At 37.1% G+C, this 19,797-nt stretch overlaps 1 protein-coding gene across 1 annotated transcript in view; it reads left to right on the top strand.

The window, feature by feature from the left end:
* Positions 1-19,797, top strand: part of paqr6 (progestin and adipoQ receptor family member VI) — a 94,894-nt gene that overhangs the window by 61,511 nt on the left and 13,586 nt on the right. The window contains exons 5-6 of the mRNA XM_028794084.2: positions 3,122-3,248; positions 16,467-16,563. Of these exons, the coding sequence (XP_028649917.2) occupies positions 3,122-3,248; positions 16,467-16,563 (224 nt within the window). The remainder of the gene's footprint in view (positions 1-3,121; positions 3,249-16,466; positions 16,564-19,797) is intronic.

Raw genomic sequence — 19,797 nt, 5'->3', positions numbered from 1 at the left:
AAAATCAGTTAAGTTTTTAACATATCAGTAAAATAAGGAAACAAAATCAGAGATATAGCAATTTACCAATTGTATAATAGATTGTAAAGTAGATTCCCCTGAAGAGACAGTGGATCTTCCTGGTAGATGTTGAAGTTTATGTACCTTTGGTAATAGATAATGCAGGTGTACATGGATATACAGTACATTATATAGAAAGTTGTCTATTTCATATATGAGATCAGGGTATATTGTGTTAACTATCTTCTTTAATAAAGCAGCGATATTTAAAGTAGAGTGAGTTTTCAGAATTTTATATCATGGTCGGTCTGTTAATCCCCTCCAGCCTCTCATTAAATATTTGTGTGTCCTTGATGACCGTGGCACTGCCTTAATCTGCTTGTCTGATAGTAATGGTTAAATCATTTCTCGGTTGACATAACACATTGCACACACAGGTAGTAATGTTGCAAAAATTATTAGGGCATTGCAAAATCTGTTTAACCTCCCTCTACCACTTTAAAGAAAGCATCATTGCAAAGATCCCAAATGAACGTTTGTTCTCCCTTAATTTGTCCATTTTCTTTTGATTTCATAAAAATTTGCAGTTACTAGCTATATGTCACTACTACTATCATTCCTTGTTTTAAACAAACCAGAACAATCCTCCAAAAGTGTTTTTCATGCAATGTGATGTGATGCATCACTCAACCCGTATAGAACTGAATCACATATTTGGCCCAGAAATTAAGCATTTTAATAATTTGGCTAAATAGCAAATGTGCTATTTGTTTGCTGTTTTTTGGGCAAATATTTTCTGTGACTGAAAATTTGGTAAATCTCTGAACATGAACATTATATATTGTAATTAGGGACCCTGAGATGAAGGGATTGCTTGGTAAAATTGATCAAGTACATTCAGATCCCTCATGTGTATCCTGTTTAAAGCTGATTGCTAAAGCTGTCCATGTGTTCTCTTAATTGATGGTGCCCCGAATAGCTACTAGAGTAGTAGTACTAGAAAATATATCATTCCCCTTATTCAAATGAAGACAGGACATTTATATTTTGAAAAGGTTGTTGTTTTTATCAGGTAAAATTTTGACACCTCAGCATGTTCTTGAGTATCATTGGTTGAAACTTTATATAGTAAGAAATTATTGGTACACTAAAGAAAATCTGGGTTCTCGAAATTAAAAATAAATAAATAAAGTTTGAACCACCACACTGTCATGTTTTACTGAAGAATTCCTACTATCCCCATATACAGACTTTGAAGATCTATTACATAAACTGAAGTCCCTCACCACTGGCTTCATTAGAACGTCTAATAGTTACCTAGCAGAGGCCAAAAACTTAAAAGCAAATGCTCTTTCAAGACAATTTGAGTAAGATGAAAAATGTCAGAAACCAGAATACATTTCTGCAGTCATTTTTAGCAGCCACCTTTTTAAATAATACCAAAACTTTTTGAACCTCCGCGCGGCTCTTTCCTCAAAATATTCCTTCTAACTCAACAAATGTTATAGGAAACAGTTTAGAGAAATAATTATCCAGGTGTTACTGCTTGTGAAACATGCAATAGAGCTATGTCAAAGCAAGATTCCCATGGGATTATTGCAACCAGTTACTTTTGCAAGGTGACCATGGGAGAAATTGACCATGGATTTCATTACTGATTTCATTCCTCTCAAGGTTTCATTGCTAGAAGACCTTCAAAAATGAACAACCTATCCCCAGTAGGAACCTCTGCCAAATGGTTGTGTAACATACATCCAAATCAGCTCTTGAGTTTTAGGTTAGGTAGAGGGTGTGGCATTAGACACAAAACAACTGCCTGAGTGTTGACTCTTAAAAAAAAAATAGCTCAGAGATTCATTGTTCACTATACAGTAATTAAAAAATCAACTCGGTAATCACTGGCTTTCCCAACACATATTATGGTACATAATTATTTGATCAAACATTGAAGAATGATTAAAGTGATAAACCTTTGTGCACTTTGGAAAAAAAGCCAAAAGATTAATTTTTTTTTGTTTCTGTTCTTTTGTATTCTGATTTAAACCTATAAATAAATATAAATATTTCTTCTATAATGATTTTGGATGATGGTTTAGTGTATCCTCCTTGTTTGTTTATTCTTTTGTTTTGTATTTTGTATGTAGTTTTTAATAGCCTAAATGATTGTGCTGCTAAGTTCTCTCTGGGGCATGTGAAAATGTTTTAGCTAGGAGAAAAAAGATTAAAGTAGTTTGGGATGAAGGATTGGAGAAAGTAGTTAAACTACTAAAAATGTATAGAAGAGCTATATTCCGAAGGGTATACAGTATTAGTAATCAGTTGTAACAGCTGACTTGAGTGATACAATCAATAAAAATATTAATTTTCATGTGACTGCTGTGATACGCAGCCCGGACACAGACAGACGGACACCATATTATCGTCCACCACACGTTTATTATTCATAATAATTTCTATAAAGGTGCACAACCCAGTGCACAAAGCACCAATCACCCCTTCAAATGTCCTGGCCACAACATAATGCCTTTCAAGTCTTTTGTCCGCCTCCACTCCTCTCCACCACGCTTCGTCTTCTTCCTCCCGACTCTTGCTCCTGACTGGAGGGAGGCGGCCCCTTTTATGTGCCCCGGATGGGCTCCAGGTGCATCCTCAGGACTTCCGTAGCCACACCCCTGTGTGGCGGAAGCTCCCAAGGAGAAGCCAGAAGTCCACCGGGTGCCCTCAAGTCTCTTCCCCCCAGCACTTCCCGGTGTGGCGGAAGTACTGAGGGACAATGTTCCCAAGGCATCGGGGCGCCCCCTGGCGGTGACCACGGGCCCCTACAGGGTTGAGCTTCTAAGCTCCGTACCCGTGGTCCCCAAAGCCACCAGGGAGGACGCCCCCTCGTGTCCTGGAGGAGGCACAAGCCCTCCTCCACTCCTCCTAGGCGTCCCGGCCGGGCATGGACACCCGCCGGGCACCACACTGCATATTACATGTCTTTGTAAAGCCATACTCAGAGGTCTTATTTTGACTGTGATTGAAATGCATGTTTTAATTATTTCTAAAGTACAGTATAAAATGTGCCTAATATATATAGTATGATATAGGGTGCCCTAAATTTGTGCCTTGTATTTTTCAGGCTGTGCTATCACATACGGATTGTATGTAATGCCTGATTGCTGGATCAACAGCCTTCTTCATCAATACTTTATTCCATTAGCTGTTTTCAACTCTCTTATTTGCACTAGCCTGTCTTGCTATTCACGGTGAGTGTGGTTTTTTTTTTGTTTTTTTTGGAGTATTTTGTTCTTTTAATATACTGAAGATATAATTAAGTTAATGGTCACTTGTAACTTTAAGTGCTGTAGTGGCTGTAGGGATGGTGTCAGTTCTTCATTTACAGTTAATCCCTTCTAATTTACTTAGTTAAAAGACTTGACAGAAATTTCAGTCTGAAATTTAAGAAATAGGCATTTTTGTTGTTTTTTCTTTGCAGCTTATTTGTTGTTATATTTCAGAAGACAGAATGTTACTGGTGAAACAGAGTAAAAGAATTATGTTCAACCAATGTCATTTATTATAATAAAAGGGCAAGTTTTTTTATTTTTCAAATATTTCTTCACAATTATGGTATGTATTTGTGGTCTAAAGTGTTTTTTTATAAACTTATCTAGCCTATCCTTGCTCTTTAAAAGGAGGTAAAGGGTTCAATGTGAAGACAAAAAGCCTTAAAACTTAACAAATATATCTACTTTGAAGCAGAAAAGTGTTATTTAAGAAACTGTGCCTTTTGTGTTTCTGAGGCATGCTTGTGACATCCATCCATTTTCCAACCCGCTGAATCCGAACACAAGGACACGGCGTTCTGCCGGAGCCAATCCCAGCCAACACAGGGCGCAAGTCAGGGAACCAATCCCGGGCAGGGCGCCAACCCACCGCAGGACACACACACAAACACCCACACAACAAGCACACACTAGGGCCAATTTAGAATCGCCAATCGACCTAACCTGCATATCTTTGGACTGTGGGAGGAAACCGGAGTGCCCGGAGGAAACCCACGCAGACACGGGGAGAACATGCAAACTCCATGCAGGGAGGACACGGGAAGCGAACCCGAGATGCTTGTGACAGCAAAAGTAATACATTTTGTCCTGGTGCTATTTTCTGTAGGTAAGTTTACATTTCACATTCAGTTGTCTGCTTGCAGTGACCATTGTGGATGTGTTTTTTTGGTTTTTTTTTTGACATTTACCCATGGCGCACCCCTAATGCTGGCACACATACTGAACCTTACAGAAGCCTATTCCCACCATTCAAACATAAATGTATTGTGTTATTTTACAATAATTACTGCATTTATTTTGCAAAGATAGTGCCTACTACAACTGGTATCATTGTGCAATCATTAGTCTAGTGACTCCTAGCAAGACAGGGGATTATCACATGCATAGTGTACAATCAAGTGACAAGAATAGAATAAATGTTATATATGTACATTTATTTTTAATCTGATTAATGTTTAGCAAGATTACCACAGATGCTTTAACATAGGCAGAGTGGTAGCACAGAGCTAACTTTCTCACAGTACCAAGTGTCTGCATGTAGTTTACACAGTTGGTTGGCAACAATCAGCATTTTAACTGTGGATGATTACCGTTTTCAAAAAATACTGGAAATGTGTCAGTAATACTTGTAAATTACCAACAATGTTTAGTAAATTTCATCCATCCTTTTTTTTTCTGGGTATACATCTTGTTATGTATGGAGGCATAAAGACTAGAAGTGATTGTGTGACATTTTTTTTTACTTGTCTACAGAGTAGAGGCAGCCATTCACATTTGTGTATTAACATTAAATAATGTTAATAATAGTGCTTGGAGATGATTTTTTGAAGTGAACAGTATGGTTGCCCGATGGTTGCCATGGAGAGTTAGCTTTGTTGATTTGATCTCGATTCCATGTAAGTAGCGAAGAGCAAACAACTTCTAAAATGGCATGTGGAGAGATACCAAAGTGAATGCTCAAAGCAAAACTTTTTTCGTATTATTGTTGAATTGGACTCTGATTTGTCGAACTCCGATTTTGATGCAAGTGATCTGGAGATGTAGATTGAAAACAGTAAGGTACCGACACTTATGATGACAGGAGGTACAAACCATATTGCAACTCCCACCCCTGCGCACCTGTCTCACAAAGGCAGCAAGCCAGCTGTACATTCCTGGTGCCCATCGAGCTGCTGCAAACAGGTGCCAACAGCAGACAAAACAGGCAGCAACAGACGTTTTATGTTGATTTATGTGTGAAACTATTGCTTTCTGTGTTTTTCAGAAAACAGTTTTTTGGAAAAAATATTAGCCCTCAAAGAGTTGCTACTGAACATAGACTGTTTATGCTCCCTGATAAAAGAAAATGTTTTTGCTGGTATCTGTTCAGATAAAAAAGAAAACAGATTTAGAAATTATAACTTTCTGTTGCTCAGAGGGTGCCTGTTATAATGTTATGTTCGTGGCTCTGGACTCTGAGGGTAACTTGTTTTTCTATAACAAACTAGATAAAACGTTAATTCCCTGGCAGTGGCAAATAGCTTTGGTTTTATATTTGATTTGATTACATTAATGTTTAAGTTGAGATTTACAAGAAATATTTTAACTGATACTATGTAAAGGGATCCTGAGTTGGTTTGTCATGTGATGGGTGCGGCAATGCGCTGTATCAGCGCATGCTCCTAACCTCTCTCTCTATGTAAAGGGAATACTGCTGTTAAAAAGCACCTTATTTGTTTAAAGTGTTTGCAAACCAAATACACGCAATACACTACTTTTGAGTTCATTATTGAATTTTACGCACAACAATGTGATTGTTGTGATTGCCTGCGATTAATCACGATTAAAAATTTTAATGGTTGCACAGCACTACTTTTTTCATTTTTTCCTTCATAAAATGCCTTTTGCTATATGTGTAATGTGTGCAATCTCAAGCTGTAGATCAATCAGTACTTGAAAAATGGAGGTATTTGGCATGTTGTTAAGGCTTTTTTTTTTCACATTTGGACCTTGGTACCTTTCACCTCCATTTAAAAGCACAAGAGTAGGTTAGGTATTTTTTTAATTTATAAAAAATGCTTCACTTTAGAAAATATTTAATATAACTATTTAATATGGATAATTTAATACATTTAGTGATTATTGAAGGAAAAACATGGCCTTGAAAAGTACCAAACTTATTCTTTTAAGTAAACCCAAAGGGCTTTCATACAAAAGACAAGACAAACAAGCTAATGGATGCTTGATTTGTAATAGTGTAGATTCCTGATTGTAACAATTGCAAGTAATGACCATCAACTTGGGTACAGTTGGTCCTTATTTATACAAGTCATCTGCATGATTCTGCCCATTATCCTTTTCAAATATTGTGAAAATGACTAACAAGTAGAATATTTCATAGGTAATCCAAAAACCTTTCGGATCATCTTCAGAATTATTCCTGTTAGAGATGGTTAGAGTGATATAGCTCATTCTTACAGTCTATCACAAACATCCCACTTATTTTAGTCTAATTTTACAGACATTTCAGAGCCTACTTTGTAAACAGAATAGCAGAAACTGATGGTAATTTAAAGTCCTACAATTTTTACTTCTTTGTAATAGTGTGAAAATATTGTTCTTTAAATGGTAATACACCTATTGCACAATTAAACATATCAGTTGACAGTCAAACTGAAATTCATTATAAATTTGAGTTACAAGTTCTATAGATAAATTCATTCATTATGTGCTCCCACAACAAATGTTTTACACCTCCTACATGAATTATTTCTTTAACTTGAAGTCAGTAATTTTTCTGCCACCAGGAGGCATATAGAAATACAATATTAGTATTTATATAAACCCACCTATTTGAAACATTGATAGAGTAAAGGTGATTTTATACTTGGACACTGCCTTATAATGATAATAAGTTTGCTGTCAGTTTCAAAGAAATTTAATGGGCATAGGGAATGTTATTAACATCTCCACATTATTTAGTCAGGACTAGTACCAAATACTGTAACATAACAAAACGCTGTAAAATGTATACAGTATATACATCCATAAACTGTTCAGATGTGCAGTAAATAAGTTTTGTTTTGTAATGTGCAAAAATACAGTTTAAAAAGTGCTTACTACAGAGAAAATGCAGAACTTCAGGAATAACTGCATCCCAGCAAAACTTCTAGGGATGTTGCCTAATTCCAATTAGATCAGGTTTGTCATGAGTCGAAATTTGTGTGGAAATTAGTGTAATTGTAGTGCATATAGCTCAGCAGCAGGCCAATATCAAGATCCAAAAGAGAACCCATGGTAAAGCAAATGAAAGTCAGTGCCTCAGGGATCAAATATTTTAATTTAAAAGACTGTGAAAAAGCTAATTAAAGAGAAACTGATGTCATCTTTTGGAAGGAACATGTATTAATTTTAATTAAAGGCAAATAACGATTCATACAATCAATTCAAACTTAACGAAACCAAAATTCAACCCCCACTCAAAAGAAGGAGAGGAGATCCAGCCAACAGAGCACATCTTTGAACAAGCAAGGAAGGAAGAGTATCCTTTTCCCCGATATACGTAGATTATGCTGAAATGTTATTGATTAGATCTTGCCATATTTTTAAAAAGTTTTCAACAGATCCTATGAGCGAGAATTTGATTTTTGCCAATTTCAAATAGTATAGGACATAAGTTACCCACTGACTTAAAAGTAGTGGGTTGGGATTCTTCCAGTTGAGCAAGATAAGTCTACGTACTAATAGCGATGAGGTAAAGACAGTTTGTCTTTCTCCACTTTAAGTCCATCTGGGAGTACAGCAAACACATGGTGTTAATGGGTTAGGAGTGATTGTGACACCAAGGCTGTCTGATAGGCATTCAAAGATTTTTGTCAAAAAGTGTTAATTTGATGCACACCCAAAACATGATTGCAATGTTCACAGGTTGAACCTTACCCTGGAAACATTTTGGACAGTTTCAATCGAGATAAATGCACTCGATAGAAGATTTTAAGTTGAATAATTGAATGCTTTGTGCATAAGGAGTTAGTGTGTATTCTGTGCACAGCTGACTTCCACTCCTTTTCTGAAATGTTAAGTGAAAGATCCTTTTCCCCATTGTGCCCTGGGATCTTTGAAAGGAAGCGACTTTAAAATGTTTTTATAAATTGTGGAGATGCTATCTGAATCCTCTGGAATAGAAACAGGTGGAAAGTGAGAAATTGGGCGGGTTCCATTTAGCAAAGGTTCTAGCTTGAAAGTAGTGGAAAAATTGTTTGAGAAGTTAAATTTGAAGCTTATTAAATGATTTAATCCCAGACATTTGCCAAGCATTAAATACTGTGTATGTTTGAAAGGGCGGAAAAGATTGGTTGTCATGTAGAGGTGCAACAGAAGTTCTTCCTACATTGGTTCCATATTCTGTGTAGTGTATTGATGATAGTTCATACTATATTTACTGGAGCACAGGGCGGGGAATATAAAGAAGTTTTGCAAGATTTTAATTCTATTGTAGACCAGGCTTGTATATGTTCATCAATTTGTATCGAAGTCCAGGGGCCTCATGTATAACGCTCTCTGTAGAATTCACACTACAACATGGCATACAGAAAAAAGTGGAAATGTGCGTATGCACAAAAAAATCCAGATACATAAATCTGTGTGTACGCCAAGTTCCACACACTTCCCCTTTACAAATCCTAACGAATGTGAAACTTAATGCACATGCCTGCAGCTCCACCCCATCTCCTCCCATAATTTCACATATTTTAATATGCAAGTCAATTTAAATATCATATTCCCTTCAGTATTTGGTTAAAAACAATTGGAAGAGGCATGTGAAAAAAAGAATTTCAGTGAATGTGAAGTGAAAGCCAAGAAAAGCGTACTATTTGACACTCGAAAGTTCAAGTTCAGAAAGTTGCACAGTGCCCGAAAGAAAAAAGAAGTGGTTAGATATTGCAGTCAATGTGAAAAGGTGAGCCACAGCCCACCGTCTGTTTGTTCTGTTTCAGTCAATGTTACAAAAGCTGACCCAGGTGTGATGCTCAGGCGGTGATGGTGCTCCTGTGCCGAGCATGTCTTCGGGCGCTGGCTGCACACACACCTCTGCCATCTGGCTGTGTGCTGACGGACACTATTTTGGAGTCACAAAATGCAATAGTGGATGCTGTTAGAAATGTAGCCAAGGAATATAAGGGCTGTACTATGTGATATTGACTACAAATGAATTGGTTAAAAAATAAATGTGGCATCTGATTACCTGTTTTTACATTCTGCTAATTACATTCAGAGGAAGTTGTAACGCTGTCCGACATGGCTGATCATTTGGTGGCTCAGGGTCAGGTTCATCCTAGTGCAGGGGTGCCCAACTCCAGTCCTGGACGGCCGCAGTGGCTGCCGGTTTTCATTCTAACCCTTTTCTTAATTAGTGATCTGTTTTTGCTGCTATTAACTTCTTTTGAATTAATTTTAATTAATTCCAAATAAATTAGGTTATAATTAAATCTAATTTCTTAAAAAAGATTTCTTATTGTATATAGGGACGGTTTGAAATAGAAAAAGAATCTTGGGAAGGATGTTCATCTTAACAGTGCTGATTCTCCCTGCTAATGAGAGATGAAGGATGGACCATCTATTTACATAATTTTTTCCATGTAGACAACAAAATTTTGTTGAAAAAGAGCTTTATATTTACTTGTCTGCGGTGGGTTAGCACCCTGCCCAGGATTGGTTCCTGCCTTGTACCCTGTGTTGGCTGGCATTGGCTCCGACAGACCCCCGTGACCCTGTGTTCGGATTCAGCAGGTTGGATAATGGATGGATGGATGGATGGATATTTACTTGTGATAGTTACCCTCTAGATATTTAAACTGATCTGCTAAGATAAATGGAAAAGTGTCCAGTCTAGTATTGTGTACTAGAGCATTCACTGGAAAAAGCACACTTTTATTCAAATTAATTTTGAGTCTAGATATCTTTTCAAAATCTTTAGGACTGTTGGCACAGAGTTATGTGGGTCAGATATATGCAGTACCATATCATCTGCATATAATGATATCTTCTGTTCAAGTTATGTTCTGTGAAAATCCCCTTTATCTCTGATGCTTTTCAAAAGTAAGCAGCCAATGGCTCAATGGCAGTTGCAAAAAGCAGTGGTGATAGGGGACGTCCTTGTCGAGAACAGCATTGTAGTTTGAAGTAGTCTGAAATAAACATAAATACAAACTGAGGCTTCTGGACTAATACAGAGTAGTTTGATCCATGCACATCTGTTTGGGTCAAACCCAAATTTGTGCAATGTGGTGAATAGGTAGTCCCTTTCAACCATGTCTAATTCCTTTTCTGCATCCAAAGATAGTAAGATTTCTGGGGTGTTAGATTTAATGGGTGAATATATACTATTAAACAGACATTGAATATTAGAAGCTAAGTGTCTGTCTTTAATAAATTCGGTTTGGTCTTCTGATATTACAGAAGGAAGCACTTTCTCAATCCTTCTAGCTAGAACTTTGGATCTGTATGATACATATTGTAGTAAGTCCTTGTTTTTCTTAGAAAAGATGTAAATTAATGTTTGGCGAAACATTTGAGGTAGAATTTTGTTGTCTTTAGCTTCTATAAATGTTGCTAATAATAGTGGAGCTAACTTATTTGAAGAATTTTTATAAAATCCCACTGGATGGCCATCAGCCAGCTGCTTTCCCACTCTGAAGTGAATTTAATCATTCTAGTAATTCTACTTCCACAGCATTAAGAGCACCTAGTTGTGGTATCTGTAATGAGTCAAACTCATTAGATTATGTCTTACCTTCTTTAAACTGAGTAGAACATAAGGACTTATAGTACTCGCCAAATGTGTAGGTTATTTTTTTATGGTCTATGATTTTATCTCCGTCTGTGTTGATAATTGCTATTATTTCATTCTGGACTTCCTGCTTGTGGATTTGTTGAGCTAAAATCTCTTTGGCCCTCTCCCTGTGTTCATAATAATGATGCGATTTAAAGATGAGATGTTCCATTTTTTTAATAGTTCTTTTCCTATACATTGCCTCATTTCGACAACTGTCTTTTCTAGATCTGTTCTGGTAATTTTGTTGATTAACTTAGATGCTGTCTTGGTTTCCAATTTATTTTTGTGAGCAAGATATGAAATAATCTGAACCATTAAAAATGCCTTCAGAGTTTCCCAGAGTATTCCCACAGAGACCTCTAGGATTCATGTGTCTCCAGAAAATAATCAATTTGCTTGGATATGAATTCTGCACAGTGGTCATCAGCTAATGACAGGGATGCCAGCTCCTAGATGAATATGTAGGGCAAAGTAAGTTGAGCTCCATCATCAGAGGGGCGTTGTTGGAGATAACCACAACGTTGCACTTACACGATTTGATAATGGGCATAAAATTATTGTCTATGAAGAAATACTCAACTCTTGAGTAACAGGGATGAACTTGCACAAAGAAGGAATATGCTCTAAGGTTAGGATTTTAAAATCTCCATGGGTCTGATAAGTTCAGATCCATTACAAACTGCGTAATTATTTTTCCAGTATTAGATGTTATCGTCGCTGTAGCTGAAGACCTATTCAGGTCTGGATTTAAAACACAAAGTCTCTGGCCATTATAATTTTTTTGAGTGTTCACATTAGAAGTAAGTGCAAATAGGCTTTGGATGAAATCTCTGTCATCCATGTTAGGTGCATAAATATTTATCAGAATCACTTTAGTATTAAATAAATTGCCCATCACATTTCATCTGATGCTAGAAATTGGATAGTTATGTGAATTAACACTAGAATCTCTGAAGCCTGCGAAAATATTCATAATGTTGAGCAACCTTAAATTCCCTCACACCTTCTCATCAGCATGTTTGTTTTTGCAAATGTGTCAACAGCACAGGCAGCAAGCAGCCTGCTAATCCCATCCAACACCACGGTAGCTGGAGTCGGACACAAAATTCTCCCAGTTGACATTTGTGTATCTGGAAGTGAGGTGTCTGGAATTGTATAGGGTAAATTAATATATTGTTATTTGGATACATACATTTCATGTGTGTTCCATGTCTACAACGATCTGTATAAATGTAGGATGACAGAGATTGCGAGGCAAGAAATGTTGGAACACACAACTAAAACAGAAATCTTTTTCATGTTATAGTAATAATGACAAAATGTTGACATGAAGAGTATATAATCTGAAATAAACACTTTCACAAAAGGTATAATGAATTTAAATGTTGCTGTCAATATGTAAAAACTGAATCCCAAATATCAATCGATAGGAAGTTGAGATGTCTGCTTGACTGGTGCAGGGGTAAGAACTGGTCTTTCATAATCAAGAGGTCGCCAGTTTGAGTCTGGGTTATCCTTGCATTTAATGTTTTGAGAAGTGAGCTGCAATTTTTATTACTATTATATAATAAAAACATGTAAGTTTATGGTACTTGTAAAAGTTGGCATTTGGGTTTTTGTTTTTTTTGTTTGTTTTTTTTTCCAGTTTTATTCTCTCAGTCATGTTCCCGCTCCCCCTAGTCTGACACTGTTTTCAAATAAAGACATGAGTATAATGACACAAGTGTACTTTTATGTGAGTGTTTTTTTCAGTTTTATTCTTGAATAAAAGCACACTTGTTTTGCTGTAGACTCAAATCAAATGTATGTTTTTATTATATAATAGTAATAAGAAAAATATCAGATCACTACTCAAGACGCTAAATGAAGGGAACACCTGGGATCAAACCAGAAACTCTTGATAACAAAGCAGCAGTTCTTACCCTTGCACCAGCCAAGCAGATATCCATGAGACAGCCACGTTTCCACTGTGAAACACGCAAACACACACACATGCATGCAAACGTCTTTACTTCATATTGATTGATATTTGGGTTTTTGTTTTCACACATTGACAGCAACATATAAATTGAACAATTTCTTTTTTTTCAGTTTTTTGTTCTTGAATAAAAGCACACTTGTTCTGTTATAACTTTTTGCAAAAGTGTTTATTTAATATTTAGCCTTCACACATTATACACATTATACACTTCACGTCAATATTTTGTCATTATTATTATAATATATGAAAAAGAAATTCTGTTTTAGCTGTGTTTCCAACATTTCTTTTGTTGACATTTTGAAGTCTTAAATTAAGTTCCAGTTTTTCCAAGAGTTATTGTCATGAAGCCTATTGTTACGTTGGCACTTAAAATTGTACGGATTAAAAGGATAGATTAGAAATTGCTTGTTCTCTTTCTCTCCAAACCCAACCCCCCCCCCCCCCCCTTTCACTGATTTACACATTTGCAAAACAAAGACGTTGATGAGGAGGTGCAAAGGAATTTAAGGTGGCCCAGCATTACGAATATTTTGGCAGGATTCCAATACAGTATTAAGATTCCCACACCCTTAATTTTCTTTGTGTAGCTGGAGTGAAAAATTTGGACAATCCACTCCCTTTGCAACCAAAACTGGTCCTTACTTATTAAGTGAGTCTCCTGTTAAAATACTCCCTTCGCATTTAAACCTGTTAAGTGAATGAATACAGTACTTTCTTTCTCTTTAATTCGTGATTGAGACCTTTGATATTCCAGTACATAAAGTTCACTGTTTGGTCATAAAAATATTGCTTCTGAACTTGCGTTGACATTTTGTAGTCTTAGGTTAAGGTGGTGCATTGTTACATATGATAGCTTTGACACAGATTTCATATTATTGCCAGGTGATATAGCTGTGGAGCCTATTATTATGTTGGCTCTTATGGTTATTGGGGTAGAAGGGATAAAAAAATGAAATAGCATTGCTCTCTTTCTCTCTCTCTCTCTCTCTCCCCATTCCAATGCACCCCCATTTTGCCTCTAATAGTGAGGTAGACCACACTTCTCGAAGTCCCGGTCCTCTGACATGCCAAGAGAGACGGTACATCCCCCGCAAAATGAACCTCCCAGCAGCGGTACAGAAAAAGTTAAAAGTGAGGTATCTTTTGAAAGTACAGTCCCAGTAAAATAAACCTAGGGAATGATATTAAACAGTTCCATGGAGACTGAGATAACATATATGATAGTACATTCCCAATACAATCAAAGGATATGAAGTGAAAAAAAACACTGTAAATACAGTAGTTGGTTAGTCTGTAGTTGCCAAAAAGTACATATATTCAATTAAAGAAATTTCATTGAAATTGAATTAAAAAAAGGGGGGAAAGGTAGTCAGAAAGGAATTAGAATGTATAGGCATGGCAAATGTCACATTACAAATGGTACAAGTTGCAAACAAAGTCTTCTTTGCCTTGTACAAGAGGCATGTGAGGTATGTGATATCAGCACTGCAAAGACGCCGTTTAATACTGTAGTATTCAGTGCGTTTAGCAACTGTAGCAGAGGAGAAATCTGGGAAAATACAAATTATGTTATTTTCAGATACAATCTCATCTTTCTGTCTGAGAAGGGACATGAAGTTTTGTTTGGCCTGTAGTTTGTCGAAATGGACAGTAAGGCTTCTTAGTTTTGAGAAATTTGATCCACATAAACCGTAGGCTGCTGAGATCTCGGTGTCCGATATGAAGTCCTTTCCAGTTATTTTAGAGAATAGTTCAGCTATGAATTTCACTGGGTTTGGACTTTTTACATTTTTCAGGGAGACCTTCAATTCTGCTGTTGTTCCTTCTATATCTATCTTCCAACACAACCAGTTTGTTAGCGAGCACTTTGCATTCTGATTTTGCAGCCATTGCCTTTTCGTCAGTGGCAGATGTTGATTGTTCAACTATTTCAATATGAGTCGAAAACATTTGCTTAACATCTTCAAGCTGTGCAGCTAGTACTCTAATTTTACTCTCTAACTTACTTGTGTTTTCCTTGTATTTTTTCATCATTTTTTCCTAGAATTTCTGTAGAGAAAAGCTAAGCAAAATGACATCTTTTATTGGCTAACTAAAAAGATTACAATATGCAAGCTTTCTACTACCTAGAATTTCTGTAAAGGCTGTATTAAACTTAGTACTTAAATGTTTCTTCAGGTATTTTATATCTTGATGCTGTTTCTCATTGTTCTTGTTTAAGTCCTGTATTTCTTTCTTTATATGCTTTTTTATATAGAACATTTCTGAAATTCTATTAGCAAAAGTATTTGCAGTTTTAATCCTCAACACATGGTGTGAGACAAGTTTGGAATTTTTTTTACCACATAATCAAGTATGAGAGATCCCACAGAAAATGGGGGGGAAAAAAAGAAAAATCAGACATATCAAAAAACCTTCATGCCATTATTGAAATTTCAGCGTTTGTAAATGTGAATGTCGTAACTTTTTTCATCTTTGGTAAAGTTGAAGATTAACAATGTTGCATTATATGACTGACATACTCTCATGACCACCTGTCATGTAATGTGACATTCCCAGTGACTCGGTCATACTGGTCTGCAACTTGCCCTAACGTTTTTGCCTTCAGTCGAAGGGGTGGTCTCTTGTGTTTGCGAGAGTTGACATCCAATGAAAGTTCAGACAGAAGCGCAAGGATAGAATGAAAGCAGGTGTTTTCTACCACTCAAATAGAAGAGAGGTTTATCTATCCAAAAGTATATTATTTGTTATATGATGACAGAAAGGAAAAAGACAGGTCAAGATTGTAGCCGAATTTTGCCACACCTAAAGAAAATTTGTACAGCAACAGGCACTTTAAGGAGTCAAGATGTTAATTTGGTTTCAAAATGTGGAGAGGCTGTGATACTTTAGGAGATTTGAAACTGCTCACTCATGATGTAGTTGTGTGATCTGTCATTTCTTGTGATTCCTAGTCATAATATTTGATATCTTTAAGGCATCAAGATTAAGCATCTGCAGTTGCTAAATTTAATGTGCCTCTGACTCAAAATCATAGCGCGCTGCTGGCTTTAACAGGATGGGTATATATGGTTTAAACCCTGGTATGGTGATTTGGAGGGACTTTGAAGAGTGATTGCAAAGTCATACATGAGGAAAGATGAAAGCGCTTGCCATGCTAATTTATCTATAATGGAAGAAAATTATGGAGGGTGAATAAAGCAAAGATGCATGTGGGTTTATTCCTTTCTCCAGGAATAAATGCAACTCTGTGATTTTCACAAATTGAAAGCATAGCCACACAAGTTTGCCAGCAATATTTATATCGGTGTCATCATAATGCCATAGCCATCAGCCATTCATACCATAGCCACTGTACAGGTACAAGTTTAGTTAGGTACAGGACGTCTAGGCAAATTAAGTATAAAAGTTTGCATGTCTTCTTTATTACGTTTGTGTGACTGTATAGATTTAATTTCAAGATTCTAGTGTTTTTTGTTGTCAGATAAAATCCTAAATTGTCCAAATATGAGTATTCACATTCTTTAGGCTTCTGAATAAGGGGTACCATTTCATCCATGGTGGGTGTTTTCCCTGTCTCCATGCAAGATGAGGATTGAATTACATTTTATCGCCTCTTCAGGTTTCCAGAGCTTGAATATCCCCAATGGAGTAAAGTTCTCCGCACAACAGCTTTTGTTTATCCATTCTTGTTTGATAACATCCCTCTCTTTTACCGGGTAAGTTAATTCTTTTTTTTTTCTTTTTTTTTTTTTTCTTTTTTTTTTTTGGAATGTAATTTATTTGTTAAAGGTAGTTTGGTATACATGATTATTATGGTTTATATTTTGCCAAAACAGGGTTAAAGAGAATGCTACATTGTTTTCACTTCATACTGTCCTACAAATTTTGGGCTATAAAAAGTGCTATGCCAAAGTACTGTTTATAGGCTACAGCTCACCATTTGACACTGTTGTAACATTAAAGCTGATCACCGAAAACTCCTAGACCTGGGGCTTAGCATGATTCCCTGCATTTGGATTTTTAGAGTTTTTAATTGGTAGATACCAGGAAGTGCATTTCAGCATCACTTCCTCCACTCTGGTTCTCAACACAGACACTGCATAGAGTAGTATGTCAACAGCAATACTATACTCCTTGTTCATGTATGACTTGCATTATTAAATTTAACAACAACGGGCCTCATTTGCTGATTGCTGGCTATCAGCCCTATAAACAATAAGACCACTTACAGAGAAATGTTCATTCCTGGACAGTAGTCTCTCCCCTAAAATTAAGTCACAGATTTTTAGGAGATCAGTCATACTCCATTATATATCAGACAAATTCTATATACTCTACAAATGATGATTTATTATTTTTTTTGTCTCTTCTTGGCATTGTATTACTGAAGCTAGTCTGTGGGAGATGTACAATTAAGAACTATCTATACAACATAGTAAAAATAAATTTGAACAAATGGCACTATTATAATACATTGCTAGTGAATATTGCACCAATACACCATATTTGATAAACCCTACATGTTTATCTGTCAAATATCCATATGTTTAATGAAACTGTTCTTGCAATTCTTTTCTAATTTAGTTCAGGGTTGTTGTATATTGGTGCTTGTCCCGGTATAACTGGGCACGAGGCAGTTAACAGCCCTGGACAGAGCAGCAGTTTGTCACAGAATAAAGAAAATGATTAATATAATGACAGAATACTACAGTTGAGTCTACTTTACAATATAAAAATTCTTTCTGTGCTGTACAATGTCTTAAAAAGTTTAAGTTTGCACTTTTGATGCTGTAGTATTTTTCCATCCACAAGATGGAGTAGAGTGCTGTGGGAATAGTTCTGTACAAGCACACTGTTTTCATGTCATCCCTAGAAATCCTCTTGTATATTTGTTAACAATACCATGTATTTTTGAGCAAAATAGCCAGTCATATCACTTGTATATTTCAATTTGGCATGGGTTCATTTTGAAAATGAAATGTTTGGCTATCCACAGTGTATTTTCAGTGCCTATGGCAAGTAGGGCTACTGCTTTAATCGCCAGTCAAGTTTGTTTTCATGTGTACAAAGTACAATGAAATTCATGCTTGCATTCCTCCTCATAACAGATAAGAAAAATATAAGCTATAAAGAAGTAAAAAATATTACACAGCTTCCAAATGAAGGAGTGGACCTGAAGGAGAGGTCATGGACCTGTAACAATATACTGTATCATCATTGGCATAAACTAATCCATTTTGGTGGATTACCTTGAAACAGTACCACTGTAGGTCTAGGAACCAGCTAGTCACTTGAGTATTACTCTGTTTGTGAGTAGCCATCCACTGTAGAGGAATATGACCAGTAACTAGTGTGATCTTCCATCCCAGAAGGTAGTACCTCAGGTTTGTTACAGCCCACTTAATCACAAGAGCTTCCCTCTCAACGCAGCATACCAGGTCTACCAGTCCAGCAGTTTCTGGCTCAGGTACAGAACAGGGGTGTTCAGCAGTATTAACATTGTGACTCAACACTGCACTAAGGACTCAAAAAAAGGAAGAGACATATTAGGCATGCCTAATATACAGTAGGCACCATGGTTAACATCTTCTTAAGGTCTGTGGTACCCGGCTGGGGTTCATGTCTGGCCGGGATGCCCAGGAGGACTGGAGGAGGGCTTGTGCCTCCTCCAGAATACGAGGGGACGCCCGCCCTGGTTGCTTTCGGGGCCACGGGTACAGAGCTTGGTAGCTCAAGCCTGTAGGGGCCCATGGTCACCGCCAGGGGGTGCCCCGATGCCTTGGGAGCCCTGGACCTCAGCAATTTCGTCACACCTGGAAGTGCTGGGGGGAAGAGGATTGAGGACACCCAGAGGACTTCCGGATACACCGCCAGAGCTTCCGCCACACAGGGGTGTGGCTACAGAAGCTCCTCAGGATGCACCTGGAGTCCATCCGGGGTGTATAAAAGGGGCCGCCTCCCTCCAGTCATTGACAAGAGTCGGGTGGAAGAAGGACGGAGCTCAGAGGAGAGGAGTGGAGGCGGACCAAGAGACTGAAGGCATTGTGAGTGTGGCCAAGGACTTAAGGGGTGATTGGTGCTGCGGCACCGGGTTGATGCACGAACTGTAAATAAGTAATGTATAATAAACGTGTATGTGGTGAAACCAACATGTCTACCTGTCTGTGTCTGGGCTGTTCCCCACAGGCCATTGAATGTAGCCTTTGCTATGGGATTCTAGACCAGTTGGGCAGGGGCTAGCTTTGGCATTAGGTCTGTTAAAGATGGAGCCATTTCAGAAAACATAGGTGTAAAGCTTTAGTATTAGCCAACTAGTCCTAAAAAGCTTGCTCTTTTTGTGCATGGCAAAGGCCAAACTTGGATAGCATCTACTTTGGTCCTCTGTGCCTTGACTTGACTTTGCCATAGTACATAGCCTAAATGCTTGGCCTCTGTCAGGTCAAACTACTCATAATTTGGATTGATGACTAGGAATATATATTTCTTTTTTGATTTATACATTACAGGATTATATTATTTTACAACCTTAATTGAAATATAAGGTGGGATGATTTGAAGCAGGCTGTCCATGCTCGGCAGCCATCAAATTTAACTGAACTAGAGAGATTTTGTATTGAAGAATGGTCAAAAATACCTAATCCAGAATCCAGACACTCATCAAAGGCTATAGGAGTCGTCTAGAGGCTGTTATATTTGCAAAAGGAGGCTCAACTAAGTATTGATGTAATATCTCTGTTGGGGTGCCCACATTTATGCACCTGTCTAATTTTGTTATGATGCATATTGCATATTTTCTGTTATCCGATAAACTTAATGTCACTGCTGAAATACTACTGTTTCCATAAGGCATGTCATATATTAAAAGGAAGTTGCTACATTGCTCAGCCAATGATAAACACAAATCCAAAGAATTAAGAGGGGTTCCCAAACTTTTTCATATGACTGTATTT

This window comes from Erpetoichthys calabaricus, chromosome 2 (genome assembly GCF_900747795.2).
Source record: "Erpetoichthys calabaricus chromosome 2, fErpCal1.3, whole genome shotgun sequence".
In the NCBI taxonomy this organism is placed as follows: domain Eukaryota; kingdom Metazoa; phylum Chordata; class Cladistia; order Polypteriformes; family Polypteridae; genus Erpetoichthys; species Erpetoichthys calabaricus.
This window is presented reverse-complemented; position numbering and strand designations above follow the sequence as displayed.